The following is an 18,732-nucleotide window of genomic DNA, read 5'->3' as shown; positions in this document are numbered from 1 at the left end:
TAATATGTAGTAACTACCCACATTCTTAATTTTATTTAGTTATTTTTTTTTATTACAAAAAATGTTCCTCTTTCCTTTTCATTTCTAGAACTACGAGCTAATACTTGATAATCAGAAGTTTGATGTGGTTAAGAGAGATTCTGGAAAATATGTACCCTTCAAAGTTCGGCAGATGGGCATCTACCTTGTGGTCGACACAGTACATGGTTTATCTTTGATTTGGGACAAGAAAACCTCTATATTTATTAAGCTGGATACAACATTTGAGGTGAAGATATAACTCATAGTAAAGTACTTTAATTCCAAAACTATACAATAAGATTTATTTTTATTATTTGAAGTCTTAGCTTGGTCTTTTTGGAATAGCAAACTAATACACTGTTCACTAATTCCATAAAACCAAATAATGTCATATTACTCCTTCCTTTTTTTCCAGAGAAAAGTTTGTGGTCTCTGTGGTGACTATGATGGGAACTCTGCCAATGACTATATAACCAGAAGTCAGTCCGTAGTTGGAGATATTGCTGAATTTGGTAACAGCTGGAAACTTTATCCGACATGCCCAGATGCTGTGGAAATAAAAGATACATGTGCTTCCAACCCATACAGAAAAGCATGGTCCCAAAAACAATGTGGCATCATCACTAGTGGGGCATTTGCTTCTTGTCATGGTCTGGTAAGAACTTTTTTTTTTAAGTTAAAAAATTTGGTGTACTTAATATGTATTTTTGTGTTTCTATTTAACTGCTTTTGTTTTTTTTTTTACCTTGTGAACTTTTTTATAGTTAAAAAATTTGGTGCACTTAATTTTTAGTATTTTTGTTTTTCTACTTAACTGTTTTAATTTTTTTTTTACCTTGTACACACAAACCAAAATCTTGTCCAAAATAAACCTTAAAAAATAATGAGGTTTTCTTACACAATTCATAATTTTCTGGTTATTTTCTGTAATCAGGTGGACCCTGTGAAGTACTATGAAGCTTGCGTCAACGACGCTTGTGCTTGTGACAGTGGTGGAGACTGTGACTGCTTCTGTACTGCTGTAGCAGCTTATGCCCAGGCTTGTAGTGAGGCCGGACAGTGTATTCATTGGAGAACTCCAAATATTTGCCGTAAGTGATATGACAGCATCAAATATTTTATTTATTTTATTATTATTATTAGGGTTGAGTGAAACGGATCGGTCAATTTCATAAGTCGCCGACTTTTGGCAAAGTCGGGTTTCGTGTTTCCCCATTGACTTGCATTGGATTTCGTGTTTCAGTCGGCCCCCCGACTTTTCACAATAATCGGCCGATTTCAGACGATCCGACTTTTGAGAATGTTGGGTTTCACGAAACCCGACTCGATCCTAAAAAAGTAAAAGTCGCTCAACCCTAATTATTATTACTGTTATATAAAAAACTATTATTATTATTATGAATAAATAATAATAATAATAACAATCATTATTATTATTATTATTATTATTTTATTTATATCATAGAACAGTTATCTGTCTATAAAGATTTTTGCAGAACTAGTCTTGACCATGAATATTGTCAAGTATTGCTGCTTATTCCTCATTAAAGTATATGAAGCTTAGCTGGCTTACTTGACTCACCCTATAAAAAGTGTCACTGATTCTGGGAAAAAAAATCAGAATAGTTTTACCAATGACGACCAACCCCCTTAAAACAACTGTATATGCAAAATAGAAATTAAGATAATTGGATTGGTTGATGCTTGTGGTAAGAGATTTTTAGTTTCCATTGATTAAATAGATGCCGGGAAAACGATACAGTATACAAATGCAATTTATTTTCATTACTGCTTCCTTTTTCGAATACTGTGCACCAACTAAAATTGCTTTATTATTTCCACACTCTACAGCTGTATTTTGTGATTTCTACAACCAACAAGGACATTGTGAATGGCACTACCAAGCATGTGGTGCTCCGTGCATGAAGACTTGTATGAATCCAACTGGTGTTTGCTATAACAAACTCAATGGTTTGGAAGGTAAGTGTATCATTCAGTTCAATGATGGTGGTATAACTCGGATAAGGATCATAACGTAATGCTCGGACTGGCCAGTGGCTCATCCGACCCGAACGTGACAGCATGTATTCCTATGCAGCTGTCACGCTCTGCTCGGGGGAGCCACTGGACAGTCCGAGCATTGCGTTGCGATCCAGGTCTGAATTATATGGTCTCCTGATTCTTCCCTTAAATTGACAAGTGGGCAATTGAATGTCGAGAAATTCGTCTATATTATTCTCAGCAATACTTGCAAAACATGAACCTTACCACAAATAATGCAATAAATGCAAAGAAATATTTGGGGAATAGAAAAAATGTTCCCTCAAAAATATTAATGTTCATGTGCCCTTTTGAATGTGGCATACTGCAGATTTTTTTTTTTAAGAGAAGACCCTTAGAGTCATGAAAAAAGGTCCACGCGTATGAAAACTTGCAGTTTAAAAATGTTTTAATTGAATCTATTATTACCTAAAGTTTGTATGTCTTATTAAATATCTTATGTTGGTCACTGGTTAATGAGTTCCAACATTGTGCTGACAAACTGTGGCTAAGAAAAAAATAAAGTTAGTTTCATGTATCTATTTACCAATAATTTATTATGTAGCAGAATAAGCATAACATGCTTATGTTTTATTACACCTATATTACCTTTTCCTTGCAGGTTGCTACCCTACATGTCCTGAAGATAGACCATTCTTTAATGAAGAGTCAATGCAATGTGTTGCATCATGTAACTGTTATGATGAATATGGAGAGGAGTATAAACCAGGATCAAAGATGCCAGGTTCAACTAGATGTTCAGTTTGGTAAGGGTATTAACGCCTGTATAATTGTATATCAATAAATATATGCATAAATATTTGGTTCTACGTCTGATCTTTGATAGAACATCTGATTACAAATAAGAGAATTTATAACAGTTACATTTCATAGCTGAAATTAACAGATTTCTCTCTGAAACAGCCTAAGCTCAATGGTGACACCATTGGGTTCCCAAGTCTTGTATGTACGTTAAACGGAAGGCAGCTTCAAAATCTTTGCTTCTTTATCTGGATTTTGGGTACATGTGTTATGAATCATTAGTATATGACTACACTAACTATAAAAAAAAAAAAATAACTAGAGATGACCAAATTTGTTTGCGTGGAATTGAATTCTCATCAATTTTTTTGGAAAAAATCCATATTCTTTAAAATGCAGATTTTTTTTCTGCTTTTCACTCAATGTGAATTCTAAAAAATTGCATCCAGCTGTGACTGCCGATTTACTGAACCTTAGAGGTCTAGCAAATGGTTTAAATAAAGAAATATTACTCATCTCACTGATCACCTGCTTTGTCGACCCTGCAGCCCACCATCTGGTCCTCCGTATCTCTTCTTTTGCCATTACCATGTCTTGAGCCTTTTTCTTCAGCCTCTTTACTGTAGCCTGGAATTTACGACTCAACTAGGCTTTGGACATCACAACTTTTTGACTTGCGTCTCCCAAGTGAGGGCACAACAGGATGTCTGAGCCATATTTGGGCCACAAGAGAATAGGAAAAAGAAGAGATGCGCAGGAGTGGACTTTTGGCTGCCAAGGCAACGTGAAAGGTGAGTGGTTAGGTGAGTATTATATTTATTTTTTTCCTACATCTTATGTATATTATGCTCTGGGGTCTGAAAAGAGCATAATTGGGAACATTGAATTCTTAGAGAATAACTTATCTACAATTTAAATTTCCTTGTGAAATTTGCAAAATTTGTCAAATTTGGATCATGGCAAATTTGATCATCTCTAGTTGTAACTATTGTGTGAGCAGAATTATAAGAAGCTCTATCAGGTGCAGAAATCACTAGATTGTTTGATAAGTTAAAAACAGCTGCATTTTAACCAAAAGTTATTGGTTATAATAAGGTTTTCTTGTGTCAACCGTGCACCCATTAAAAAAGGCATTAAAATCACACAAAACATTTTCAACGAAGGGTTGTCTCAAGAACACCAGTGCATCTTTCATGATCTTCATGCTCTTCATGGTCTTCTAATATGAACATGTGAGCTTACCATAGCAATCACAATACCTAAGCATGTAACACGCCTATAGTAATACATGTGTTTTTTTATAGCACATGCACGAAAGATGGAAAAGAGTGTACCCAAGCGCCAGGTATGATGTATGACACAAAATGCTCTAAGTAACATACACTATATTTTGCATATACGTTCACCTATATATTTTTTTATAATGTTACATTTTCTAACATGAAAGAATAAAATGATCCTGCTGACATATGAATTAATGTTCTATTTAATTACCCAGCCTACTCATCTTGGAAAGTTGTAGAGATATATGTCTGCATTTTTGAGTTATTACATCCAGCCGAAAGAGGCTAAATTTATTACTCGGTACACAATTTTTGATGTAGTTGCTGAAGGACATGAACATAATATTTATATTTATTTTATTTTATTTTTTAAAAAACAAGCTTGCTGCGAATACCAAGGCAAAGAGTTTCTCCCTGGTGATGTAGTTTACTACACAGCTGATGGAATTGGTGGCTGTTTAAATGCCATATGCTCAGAAAATTCAACAATAGAAAGGATGATTGGCATTTGCCCAACTACTGTAGCTCCAAAAACAACATTTGACTTCACTTCATCAAGTACACACGAAGGGCAATCAACACCATCAACTCCTCAAGAAGGTTCCACTTCATCTTCGACACCATCAGAATCATCACCTGATGCTACAAGTGGTGGAAAAAGCACAGAGCTACCAGTTACTTCCACTGCCAGTTCTGAGACTCCACCTTCTTCCACTGGTGATTCTAATACTTCAAAAGAATTACCAACAGGTATTTTGTCTATGGAAATTAATGCTTTATATTACTTTCAACATAAATTCTGCTCTCTTGTTGATACACACTGTTTTTTTAAGTTAGTTTTATTACTTGCAAAATTGGCATAGAAACGATAAACAAATTTTGCTTTGAATCCATAGTTAAGCCTTATATAAACTGTAGAAGTGATTGATGTGTATTGCTTTCTACTATGCGAAGATATATTTATTTACCCAATCTGTATTGTTTGCATGTACTGTAACCTTTCCATAGTGCAGTATCTTTTAATTTATCCATCTTGCACTGTTTAAAAGATCTTAGGAAATGTAGCAAATATTTTCTCATTATATTTACCATATCTGGATATATTTAATTGTAATTGGTTCTCCCACTTTTTATCATATTTTTCAGTTTCACCCACTGCTTGTGTTGAAGCACATGATTGTACTTGGTCAGAGTGGTATGATGTAGGCAAACCAGAAAATAATGAAGGAGATTTTGAACGTTTTACGGATATTGAGAGCCAAGGTCACAAACTGTGTAAAAGTCCAAGGAATGTGCAATGCAGAGCAAAAGATTACCCTGGCATAGACCTTAAAGACTTAGGACAGGATGTAACTTGCAGTCGAAGAACTGGCCTAATTTGCCTTAATAGCAAAAATCAAAAAATGTGCTACAATTATGAAATGAGGATAGAATGTTGTAAATACAGCGAATGCACAGCTACATCTTCATCAACAAGTACAGAACAGACATCATCTCCGACAAGTTCTGTTTCAATAGAACATTCATCTCCCGCAACTAAAGAACAGCCAACATCTTCGCCTGTTCAGGTAACATCACAAACCCCCAGTACAAGTGTTACTTCTTCTAAAACATCCCATCCAACTGACACAGCAACATCATCTGAAATGACTCCTCCAGAAACATCAACACCTAGAACAAGTGGTGAAACAACCCCACAACAGCCAGAAACCTCAAAATTTCCATCAACCACATCATCAGGTACACCTGAGACATCTAGCCCAGTGACTGATAAAACATCCAAATCAGAAGAGACCACAAAGACTCCTACACCCTCTCCAACAACAAGTTGTGTGTACAAGATGGAATGTCGTTGGACTCCATGGTATGATATTAATGAACGTAATACCAAAAGTGATGGAGGAGATACTGAAAAAATCGATGACATTAAAAGTAAAGGTTATAAAGTTTGCACAAATCAGGAAGTTGAAAACAAAATTGAATGTGAAGCTATAAATGAAAAAGGACTTGCTATTGCTAATAACAATCAAATATTCAGTTGTGATCTGAAAGATGGGCTAAAATGTAATAACAGAGATCAAAGTAATAAAGTAAAGTGTTATAACTATCAAATGCGAATAGAATGTTGTCAAAAAGTTTGCGAAACTCCTGAAGTAATAACAACTGAAACTACAGAACCAGCAACCACCAGTAGTGAAACGACAACTCAAGGGACAACTAGTCCAGAATCAGAACCTTCACAAGTTTCTACAAGACCTCCATCATCAACACCTTCCACACCATTAACAACTGAAAAACCATCTATTGAAGTCACACCATCACTACCAACTCTCTGTGTATATAAGATGGAATGTCTCTGGACTGAATGGTTTGACGATAATATGCCTAACCTAAAAAGTGATGGTGGAGATGCTGAAAGCATACCAATGATTAAGTCTGAGGGCAGGGAAGTTTGTAAAACCGGGGAAGTTGAAGACAAAGTTGAATGTGAAGCAATAGACAATAAAGGTGTACCCATTAGTAATAATAATCAAAAATTTAATTGCAGTTTGAAGGATGGCGTTAGTTGTAAAAACAGAGACCAAGTAAGCAAAATAAAATGTCATAACTACAGGGTAAGGGTTTTGTGTTGTGAAGAAGTTTGTGAAGATGTGCCAACACCTACAATATCAACAACTGAAATTACTGAACCTACAACTATTCCTGGTGAAATTACAACTCATGGGATATCTACCACAACACCACCTGAACCTGGGTCTACAGGTATATCATCTACCGAAAAGCCTGATATATCTTCCAGATCAGAAAGCACATCCCCTCCTTCAACATCAACGTCATCTGAAGTTACAACCACATCAACAACAGCAACATGCATATACAAAATGGAATGCCGCTGGACTTCTTGGTATGATATAAATAAGCCTACAGATCAAATTGATGGTGGAGACAGTGAAAGTCCAGAAATTGTCAAATCAAAAGGATATGAGATATGTAAAAATGAAGAAGTCGAACATAACATAGAATGTGACGCTATAGATCAAGAAGGAGAAACAATTGCTAATAATCAACAATTTCTAACCTGTGCCCTGAAAAGTGGATTAACTTGCAAGAATAAAGATCAGAAAAAAGAAGAAAAGTGTCATAATTACAGAATGAGAGTTATGTGCTGTGAATCATATTGTGAATCAGATGTAACGTCCACCAAATCAAGCCCTGTAACAACTCAATCATCTAGTGCTACCACAAGCTCATTTACTGAACCTACTTTGACTTCTCTAAAGGACTGTAACAATGAAAGAGCACTTGAATGTAGGTGGACTCAGTGGTATAATGAAAATAAGCCATCTATAGAATTTAATGGTGAAGAAAATGAAAATTCTGATAAAATAAAATCTGTAGGACAGGAAATTTGTAAGCAGGGTGAAGTTCAAAATCAAATTGAGTGTAAAGATGAACAACATTCTGAAACAGCATCAGAACAATATCTAGCCCAAAAAACTACTTGTAATGTGAAAGATGGCTTGAAATGTAAGAATCAAGATCAGTCTGGAGAAATCTGCCATGACTACAGTATAAGATATGAATGCTGTTCTGAGAACTTTGTGAAAACTTGCGGCGAATCCACAACACCTTCATCTACTGAAGTCACAAGAGTAACAACAACTGTTTCTGTGACCCAGCCTTCATCAGAAACTTTACCACATTCAACATCAGTTACTGTCACTAAAGTACCTGGCACTTCCTCTGAAACTACATCACACAGTAATACTGAAGTACCCTCTTCTCCAAGTTCTGCCTCATCTGAAGTGACACCTGCCATAACATCACCAACAACAAGTTGCATAAAAAAAATGGAATGCCGCTGGACATCATGGTATGACAACAGTTCTCCGAGTTCAAAAAGTGATGGAGGAGATGCAGAAAATGCTGAAGATATAAAAGCTAAAGGACTTCAGATTTGCGATCAACATGAAGCTGAGCACAACATTGAATGTGAGGCTATCAATAAAGAAGGTGAAGTAGTATCAGGCAATCAACAAAGAATGATTTGTGACCTGAAAAATGGATTGAGCTGTTTGAATAAAGACCAGAAAAAGAAAGAAAAATGCTATAATTATAGAATACGGTTTGAATGTTGTGCAGAGGTCTGCGATAAAGAAACACCCAAAACTACATTAGCTACAACAAGCTCAACAAGCAAAACTGAATTTACATCAGAAAAGTCTACACCATCAGTTAGCACTGAATCTCCATCTCCTAGTGATACAAAATCTCCAACCAGTAGCACAGGTGTTTCATCCACTCCAACAACATCTTCTACAACAAAAACAGAAACTACTTCTCCAGCCACTACTACGTCTACCAGCTGTGAGAAATTCAGACAGAGTGAATGTCGCTGGACAGACTGGCTTAACACAGGTAAACCTTCACCAGACATCAGTGGTGAAGACGTTGAAAATTCTGAAAAGTTGAGATCTCTGGGAACTGAAGTTTGTAAAAATGAAGAAGTTGAAAATGAAATTGAATGCAAAGCTGCTCAACATCCATATTCAAGTTATGAAAAAATTGGACAAAAGGCAACATGTAATTTAAAAGAAGGATTGGTTTGTAAAAACAATGAGCAATCAGGAGAAATAAAACAGTGTCTTGACTATGAAATCAGAATTGAGTGCTGTTCCAAAAAGTTTATTGAATCTTGCGAAAAACCAACACCTTACCCTACTTCACCCTCATCTAGTAAAGTTACAGAAAGTCCCTTAACAACATCAGTAACAGAAGCTGCATCACACAGTTCTGGTGAATCTACACCAGGTCAGCCAACATCTTCTCAGAGACCAACAACTGGAGAGCAACCAATAATAGGCACAACACCTGGTCAGACCTCTCCTTCTGAAGGACAAACATCTGGTGAAAAACCAACCACAGTCACAACATCTGGCCAAACCCCATCATCTGAGAGACCAACAACTGTTAAACAGCCAACAAGTGGTGAACAACCAATTACAGTCAAAACAACTGGTCAAACCTCATCTTCTGAGAGACCAACAACTGGTGAACATCCAAACAAAGGTACAACACCTGTTCAAACCTCAGCACCTGAGAGACCAACCTCTGAAGAACAACCAACCATAGTCACAACATCGAGTCAAACCTCTTCCTCTGAGAAACCAACTGCTGAGGAACAACAATCTATAGGACCAACAACTAGTCAACCCTCATCTTCTGAGAGACCAACCTCTGGAGAACAGTCAACAACTGGTGAGCAACCAACCAAAGGCACGACACCTGGTCAAACCTCATCTGAGAGACCAACCTCTGGTGAGCATTCCACAACTGGTGAGCAACCAACCAAAGGCACAACACCTGGTCAAACCTCATCTGAGAGACCAACCTCTGGAGAACAGTCAACAACTGGTGAGCAACCAACCAAAGGCACGACACCTGGTCAAACCTCATCTGAGAGACCAACCTCTGCTGAGCATTCCACAACTGGTGAGCAACCAACCAAAGGCACGACACCTGGTCAAGCCTCATCTGAGAGACCAACCTCTGGTGAGCATTCAACAACTGGTGAGCAACCAACCAAAGGCTCGACACCTGGTCAAACCTCATCTGAGAGACCAACCTCTGCTGAGCATTCAACAACTGGTGAGCAACCAACCAAAGGTACGACACCAGGTCAAACCTCATCTGAGAGACCAACCTCTGCTGAGCATTCAACGACTGGTGAGCAACCAACCAAAGGCACGACACCTGGTCAAACCTCATCTGAGAGACCAACCTCTGGAGAACAGTCAACAACTGGTGAGCAACCAACGAAAGGCACAACACCTGGTCAAACTTCATCTGACAGACCAACATCTGGTGAGCATTCAACAACTGGTGAGCAACCAACCAAAGTCGCAACACCTGGTCAAACCTCATCTGAGAGACCAACCTCTGCTGAGCATTCAACAACTGGTGAGCAACCAACCAAAGGCACATCACCTGGTCAAACCTCATCTGAGAGACCAACCTCTGGTGAGCAGTCAACAACTGGTGAGCAACCAACCAAAGGCACCACTCCTGGTCAAACCTCATCTGAGAGACCAACCTCTGGTGAGCATTCAACAACTGGTGAGCAACCAATCAAAGGCACGACACCTGGTCAAGTCTCATCTGAGAGACCAACCTCTGGTGAACAGTCAACAACTGGTGAGCAACCAACCAAAGGCACCACACCTGGTCAAGCCTCATCTGAGAAACCAACCTCTGGTGAACAGTCAACAACTGGTGAACAACCAACCAAAGGCACGACACCTGGTCAAACCTCATCTGAGAGACCAACCTCTGGTGAGCAGTCAACAACTGGTGAGGAACCAACCAAAGGCTCGACACCTGGTCAAACCTCATCTGAGAGACCAACCTCTGGTGAGCATTCAACAACTGGTGAGCAACCAACCAAAGGCACCACTCCTGGTCAAACTTCATCTGAGAGACCAACCTCTGGTGAGCATTCAACAACTGGTGAGCAACTAACCAAAGGCACGACACCTGGTCAAGCCTCATCTGAGAGACCAACCTCTGGTGAACAGTCAACAACTGGTGAGCAACCAACCAAAGGCACGACGCCTGGTCAAACCTCATCTGAGAGACCAACCTCTGGTGAGCATTCAACAACTGGTGAGCAACCAACCAAAGGCACCACTCCTGGTCAAACTTCATCTGAGAGACCAACCTCTGGAGAACAGTCAACAACTGGTGAGCAACCAACCAAAGGCCCAACACCTGGTCAAGCCTCATCTGAGAGACCAACCTCTGGAGAACAGTCAACAACTGGTGAGCAACCAACCAAAGGCACGACACCAGGTCAAACCTCATCTGAGAGACCAACCTCTGGTGAGCAGTCAACAACTGGCGAGGAACCAACCAAAGGCTCGACACCTGGTCAAACTTCATCTGAGAGACCAACCTCTGGTGAGCATTCAACAACTGGTGAGCAACCAACCAAAGGCACCACTCCTGGTCAATCTTCATCTGAGAGACCAACCTCTGGTGAGCATTCAACAACTGGTGAGCAACCAACCAAAGGCACGACACCTGGTCAAGCCTCATCTGAGAGACCAACCTCTGGTGAGCATTCAACTGGTGAGCAACCAACCAAAGGCACCACTCCTGGTCAAACTTCATCTGAGAGACCAACCTCTGGAGAACAGTCAACAACTAGTGAGCAACCAACCAAAGGCACGACACCTGGTCAAACCTCATCTGAGAGACCAACCTCTGGTGAGCATTCAACTGGTGAGCAACCAACCAAAGGCACCACTCCTGGTCAAACTTCATCTGAGAGACCAACCTCTGGAGAACAGTCAACAACTGGTGAACAACCAACCAAAGGCACGACACCTGGTCAAACCTCATCTGAGAGACCAACCTCTGGTGAGCAGTCAACAACTGGCGAGGAACCAACCAAAGGCTCGACACCTGGTCAAACCTCATCTGAGAGACCAACCTCTGGTGAGCATTCAACAACTGGTGAGCAACCAACCAAAGGCACCACTCCTGGTCAAACTTCATCTGAGAGACCAACCTCTGGTGAGCATTCAACAACTGGTGAGCAACCAACCAAAGGCACGACACCTGGTCAAGCCTCATCTGAGAGACCAACCTCTGGTGAACAGTCAACAACTGGTGAGCAACCAACCAAAGGCACCACACCTGGTCAAACCTCATCTGAGAGACCAACCTCTGGAGAACAGTCAACAACTGGTGAGCAACCAACCAAAGGCACGACACCTGGTCAAACCTCATCTGAGAGACCAACCTCTGGTGAGCATTCAACAACTGGTGAGCAACCAACCAAAGACACCACTCCTGGTCAAACCTCATCTGAGAGACCAACCTCTGGTGAGCATTCAACAACTGATGAACAACCAACCAAAGGCACGACACCTGGTCAAGCCTCATCTGAGAGACCAACCTCTGGTGAACAGTCAACAACTGGTGAGCAACCAACCAAAGGCACCACACCTGGTCAAACCTCATCTGAGAGACCAACCTCTGGTGAGCATTCAACAGCTGGTGAGCAACCAACCAAAGGCACGACACCTGGTCAAACCTCATCTGAGAGACCAACCTCTGCTGAGTATTCAACAACTGGTGAGCAACCAACCAAAGGCTCGACACCTGGTCAAACTTCATCTGAGAGACCAACCTCTGGTGAGCATTCAACAACTGGTGAGCAACCAACCAAAGGCACGACACCTGGTCAAGCATCATCTGAGAGGCCAACCTCTGGTGAACAGTCAACAACTGGTGAGCAACCAACCAAAGGCACCACACCTGGTCAAACCTCATCTGAGAGACCAACCTCTGGAGAACAGTCAACAACTGGTGAGCAACCAACCAAAGGCACGACACCTGGTCAGACCTCATCTGAGAGACCAACCTCTGGTGAGCATTCAACAGCTGGTGAGCAACCAACCAAAGGCACAACACCTAGTCAAACCTCATCTGAGAGACCAACCTCTGCTGAGCATTCAACAACTGGTGAGCAACCAAACAAAGGCACGACACCTGGTCAAACCTCATCTGAAAGACCAACCTCTGGAGAACAGTCAACAACTGGTGAGCAACCAACCAAAGGCACGACACCTGGTCAAACCTCATCAGAGAGACCAACCTCTGCTGAGCATTTAACAACTGGTGAGCAACCAACCAAAGGCACGACACCTGGTCAAACCTCATCTGAGAGACCAACCTCTGGTGAGCATTCAACAACTGGTGAGCAACCAACCAAAGGCACGACACCTAGTCAAACCTCATCTGAGAGACCAACCTCTGGAGAACAGTCTACAACTGGTGAGCAACCAACCAAAGGCACGACACCTGGTCAAACCTCATCCGAGAGACCAACCTCTGGCGAGCATTCAACAGCTGGTGAGCAACCAACCAAAGGCACGACACCTGGTCAAACCTCATCTGAGAGACCAACCTCTGAAGAACAGTCTACAACTGGTGAACAACCATCTACAGGCACAACACCTGTTCAAACCTCATCAGCTGAGAAATCAACCTCTGGTACAACAGCTCATCCCACCACAGTTGCTTCAACAACCAGTGGTATCTCAGAAGTTTTTACAACAACTGATTCATCAGAACACACATCTGAAACCTCAACTTCACAACCTCACAGCACAACAGGCTGTTTCTGCAAAGTGAACGATGAAATATATTATCCAGGTGAGATTGAATATTTTAATTGCCGTAAAGTATTTGTTTTTATTTGTTTCTATACATAATGAAATTTAGGATTGCTGTTTACTTTTTTATTTCACTTTATTAATTTACATTTAGTGCGTGGTAAAATTATCCAATTTAACATCTAGACCTGGGTTAATCTGGAAAATTCAGCAATCTACCATCCATTTTTTGCCTTTTATTCGCACTAGAACAGTATCTCTTTACAAATTGTCTTTTCAAGACCGCTTTCTGCATAGGTCGATATTTATAGCCTACTGGAAACACCACTTTAATTTATATCCATCCTTTTTTAGGTCTACCTACATAGTAAAGCTAGAAAAATTAAATGTAATGTGTTTGCACTTTTTACAATCTAAATGCTTTACAATTCATATCTTTAAGGTGAACATATTTACAAAATAAAAGATCATGAAGGCTGTGAATTCCACGCAGTTTGTAGCAGCGAATGTGATGTGGAATGGTCTTTAGGGGAATGTTCCACAAAAGAACCTGAACCCACCTCAGGAGATTTGACTTCAATAAAGGATGTCAGCAGTACTAAACCTTCAATGACTAGACCAAGCAGGAGACCTCCTACTCATTCAAGTGGTACAACTTATGAACCTGAAACATCAACAGAATCCAGTAAGTACAAACCTAATAACCTGACATTACCTCTCAGCGGCCACTAAACTTCTATCTCTCACTTCCTCCTTTGGCCTTGCTCAATGGTCTTCTAGAGCCACTCACAAAGATGGTCACACACTGGATCTCATCTTCTCCCGCCTCTGCTCCCTATCTAAGCTCTCTAACTCACCTCTTCCTCTTTCTGACCACAACCTACTCACATTCTCTTCCCTCTCCACTCCTTGTCTACAATCCCCACCCCACAAACTTGCACACCCTCGCAGAAATCTTAAACACCTTGATCTACACTCACTCTCTGAATCCCTCCTCCTTCTCACAGACATAAGCTCCCTACACAATGCGGATGACGCCGCCGCTCTATACAACACCACAATAGCTGTAGCTTTGGAATCTCTTGCCCCTTTCACACATACCAAAGCTCGCAAAATCAACAGACAGCCCTGGCACACCCGCCTTACCAAAGAACTGAGGCGAGCTTCCAGGGCTGCAGAGCGGAGATGGAAAAGATCCCACTCCAACGAGCACTTCATCGCATTTAAACAGTCCCTCACTACTTTCAAGACCACACTCGCCACAGCAAAACAAACCTACTTCTCATCTCTCATATCCTCCCTGTCTCACAACCCCAAACAGTTATTCAACACCTTCAATTCTCTCCTCTGCCCCCCAGTGCCTCCTCCCTCCCCACTCATCTCTGCTGAAGACTTTGCCTCATTTTTCAAGCAGAAGATTGAGAACATCAGAGACAGTTTTAGTCGACAACCTCCAGAACCCTTCCTCCCAACTACCCAGCCCTCCACCTCCAAAACCATCTTCTCCACCATTACAGAAGACAGACTCTCCACTCTACTCTCAAGATCGCATCTCACCACCTGTGCACTTGATCCGATCCCATCCCACTTCATCCCAAACCTCGCCACAGTCTTCATCCCAACCCTAACCCCTCTCTTCAACCTATCACTAACAACTGGTGTTTTCCCCTCAAGCTTTAAACATGCCTCAATCACACCTACCCTCAAAAAGCCCTCTCTTGATCCATCCTCTGTATCTAGCTATCGCCCTATATCACTTCTCCCCTATGCCTCAAAACTAATGGAACAACACGTCCATCTTGAACTGTCCTCCCATCTATCTTCCTGCTCCCTCTTCGACCGCTTTCAATCTGGCTTCCGGTCACACCACTCCACTGAAACTGCCCTAACTAAGGTCACCAATGACCTATTAACCGCCAAGAGCAAGCGGCACTACTCTATCCTCCTCCTCCTGGACCTGTCCTCTGCCTTTGACACAGTGGACCATTCCCTATTGCTGCAGACCCTCTCATCCCTTGGCATCACAGATTTGGCCCTATCCTGGATCTCGTCATACCTAACTTACCGGACATTCAGCGTCTCCCACTCACACACCACCTCCTCACCTCGCCCCCTATCTGTCAGAGTCCTGCAAGGTTCAGTTCTAGGGCCCCTGCTCTTCTCCATTTACACCTTTGGCCTGGGACAGCTAATAGAATCTCACGGCTTTCAGTATCATCTCTATGCTGATGACACACAGATCTACATCTCTGGACCAGATATCACCACCCTTCTAACCAGAATCCCTCAATGTCTATCCGCTATTTCATCCTTCTTCTCCGCTAGATTTCTAAAACTTAACATGGACAAACCAGAATTCATCATCTTTCCCCCATCTCACATGACCTCCCCAACGATCCTATCCATTACAGTAAACGGCTGCCCACTCTCCCCAGTCCCACAAGCCCGCTGTCTTGGGGTAATCCTTGACACTGATCTCTCCTTCAAACAACATATCCAAACCCTTTCCACTTCCTGCCGCCTCCAACTCAAAAATATTTCATGGATCCGTACATTCCTAAACCAAGAATCTGCAAAAACCCTAGTCCATGCCCTCATCATCTCCCGCCTCGACTATTGTAACCTCCTGCTCTGTGGCCTCCCCTCTAACACTCTCGCACCCCTCCAATCTATTCTAAACTCTGCTGCCCGACTAATCCACCCGTCCCCCTGCTATTCCCCGGCCTCTCCCCTCTGTCAATCCCTTCACTGGCTCCCCATTACCCAGAGACTCCAGTACAAAAGCCTAACCATGACATACAAAGCCATCCACAACCTGTCACCTCCATACATCTGTGACCTCGTCTCCCGGTACTTTCCTGCACGCAACCTCCGATCCTCACAAGATCTCCTTCTCTACTCCCCTCTTATCTCCTCTTCACACAATCGCATACAAGATTTCTCTCGTGTATCCCCCCTACTCTGGAACTCTCTACCACAACATATCAGACTCTCGCCTACTATAGAAACCTTCAAATAGAACCTGAAGACCCACCTCTTCCGACAAGCCTACAACCTGCAGTAACCACCGATCGACCAAACCACTGCATGACCAGCTCTATCCTCACCTACTGTATCCTCACCCATCCCTTGTAGATTGTAAGCCCTCGCGGGCAGGGTCCTCTCTCCTCCTGTTCCAGTTGTGACTTGTATTGTTCAAGATTATTGTACTTGTTTTTATTATGTACACCCCTCCTCACATGTAAAGCGCCATGGAAAAAATGGCGCTTTAATAATAAATAATAATAATAATAATAATTACCTGAATACCACCATGAATTGAAATTTTAATGCATGGTAAAATTCTGTAGGCTCACAGACAAATGAAATGACTATGGGTTGTATGTGCTTAAATAAAATTTGGTACGTTGGGTCCCTCCTATCAATGTCACACACTGCAAAGAAATATATAGCGTTAACCAGAATTTAATTAATTTTATTCCAGCTGATAACTTGTATCTTCTCATAAGAAGACTAAATAATATGTAAATCCACAATACAAGTATCATCCACAGTGCCAATGTAAAAATCCCAGCCACAGCGTCCATATGTTACTGCTAGCCATAGTGCTTGTCGTAATAGTGTTCTCCTGGTTAGGCCCCTCAATTTGTCCAGGAATAGAGCGCCTGAAGTAATGTTAGCCTTAAGGGTAACCTGACATCATCAAAAACTCTATTAACCTGCAGATATTGGGTTGACCTGCAGATAAAAATATTATTATTTTTATTATTATTAGATTCTGCAAATCACTACTCTGGCTATTTTGACCAAATACAGCATCACAACCAGTCGGGAGAAGATGTTATGAAATCAAAATGAATTAGGAAGACACATTTATTTTATTTGTTTCAAATTACTGTTCCTGAATATAGTGGCTTAGATGAGTGTGTTATTTAGGACATGATCTGGTTAAAAATGCTAACACTTTCCTTGTAAAGTAGAACCTTTGTATTAATAGTCCTCACCATAGATTTAGGCAAAGTCTTCATAAAAAGTAAAAAACACTAGAAATTTCATTCCATGTGATCAACGGTGCCTAATAAATTTGACACTAAGAAATTAAGACACTAAGATAGCTGTAAAAAACCTCTAAATGCTAACTTCTATCTAAACGTGTATTGAGAACATGTTTGTATCCTTTGTAGCATGTGGACCTTGTGAATGTCTAATGCCAAACTGTGGTACAGGATATCGTGTGGTGTCGCATATGCCTCCTGGTGCTTGTTGTGCCAGTATCTCATGTGGTAAGTACTATTTTACTTTTTACTATTTATCATGAAAGACAGTAAAAACATGACTAAAATTTTAGATAAAATTAGATATTAACTCCATTTACTACACAGGGCATGTTGGCAGAGTTTAAAAAGCCTCTGCCGCTACATTGAAAGTTTAACAAGAGTGCAAGAAATTTATTTTTCTGCATAAATGGGAACTGCACTTTCAACAAATGTTGCATAAACCAATAGTAAGGGTGGATATAAGCAACTTTATAATATATCTTACTCTGCTTCTTTCTCCACTTATGAGCCACTTCTGCCTCTGCGCTTACTTCTTGAGCTCAAAATTCACTCTAAAAAATCAGCTCATCTCAGTTTTGCTCAGAAAAAATTGATTGCTAGCTCACTGTGATGTCAAGTTACATTTTCTACCATACTCTATGGACAGGACAAGAGGGATGAGGAGCAGAGTGATGAAACAGGCAGAGGGAGACATAGGCAGATTGTGCTGAGCTTTCCAACAAGTTTTTATTTCACCCCAGAGCTGAATTGACCTATAAACAGTTCATTCAGTATTGCTGCATAATTTCCCTCATGCTGCTACTGCTTCAGTCTGTCTGCTTTCCACAGAAGATGAGCAGGAACCTGTCTCTGTGTGCTGTGTATGTGAGACATTATAAAAACTAGTCTCCTCCCACTAACTCAGAGTCAATTGCAAATTTCGACATAGAGCCTACACAGGGGAAAATTGTTGGAAATACAAGTCTTATAATGGGCAGAAATAGAGTTATTCCTCATGTACATATATGCATGACAGACATTACAGATATAAAAAGTTACTTGAAAGTACAGTTAACTTTTAAATATTAGGAATGTTATAAATTAGTGGCAGAAAGCCTACTTTCTGGTGATTTCCATGTTGCAACATTTTTTTTTTAATACCTACACTTCGAAGTTCAAATTGTGAAAAGTATGGACAATACAGTACAAAATGTCCTGTATTTTGTATGATGAAATGCTCCTTTTAATATTGCAAAATCTATAAGTGCAAATTATGCAATATGATAGGGTTCTATTTACTTTTTGCTGAATTTGGAAAATATGGGAGATAATTTATTTGAACAATCTTTATTTTTTTCCTTTCCAGAACCTGATGATGTCTGTGTAGCAGACAATACCATTTATAAG

The 18,732-nt window shown here is 40.8% G+C and overlaps 1 protein-coding gene and 1 long non-coding RNA gene across 7 annotated transcripts in view; one reads left to right on the top strand and one right to left on the bottom strand.

Moving 5' to 3' along the window:
• Nucleotides 1-18,732, bottom strand: part of LOC143806871 (uncharacterized) — a 158,391-nt gene that overhangs the window by 63,968 nt on the left and 75,691 nt on the right. The gene's annotated exons all lie outside the window — the stretch shown is intronic.
• The window catches only part of LOC143806869 (uncharacterized), a 43,199-nt gene that overhangs the window by 18,436 nt on the left and 6,031 nt on the right, over nucleotides 1-18,732 (top strand). Inside the window, exons 26-36 of the mRNA XM_077287850.1 lie at nucleotides 89-268; nucleotides 437-676; nucleotides 956-1,112; nucleotides 1,873-2,001; nucleotides 2,684-2,828; nucleotides 4,128-4,168; nucleotides 4,488-4,856; nucleotides 5,253-13,328; nucleotides 13,731-13,973; nucleotides 17,473-17,571; nucleotides 18,692-18,732. Of these exons, the coding sequence (XP_077143965.1) occupies nucleotides 89-268; nucleotides 437-676; nucleotides 956-1,112; nucleotides 1,873-2,001; nucleotides 2,684-2,828; nucleotides 4,128-4,168; nucleotides 4,488-4,856; nucleotides 5,253-13,328; nucleotides 13,731-13,973; nucleotides 17,473-17,571; nucleotides 18,692-18,732 (9,720 nt within the window). The remainder of the gene's footprint in view (nucleotides 1-88; nucleotides 269-436; nucleotides 677-955; nucleotides 1,113-1,872; nucleotides 2,002-2,683; nucleotides 2,829-4,127; nucleotides 4,169-4,487; nucleotides 4,857-5,252; nucleotides 13,329-13,730; nucleotides 13,974-17,472; nucleotides 17,572-18,691) is intronic.

The sequence above is a fragment of the Ranitomeya variabilis genome, chromosome 2, assembly GCF_051348905.1.
Source record: "Ranitomeya variabilis isolate aRanVar5 chromosome 2, aRanVar5.hap1, whole genome shotgun sequence".
In the NCBI taxonomy this organism is placed as follows: Eukaryota; Metazoa; Chordata; class Amphibia; order Anura; family Dendrobatidae; genus Ranitomeya; species Ranitomeya variabilis.
The sequence above is the reverse complement of the archived record's forward strand: the minus strand, read 5'-3'. Positions and strand labels throughout refer to the sequence as shown.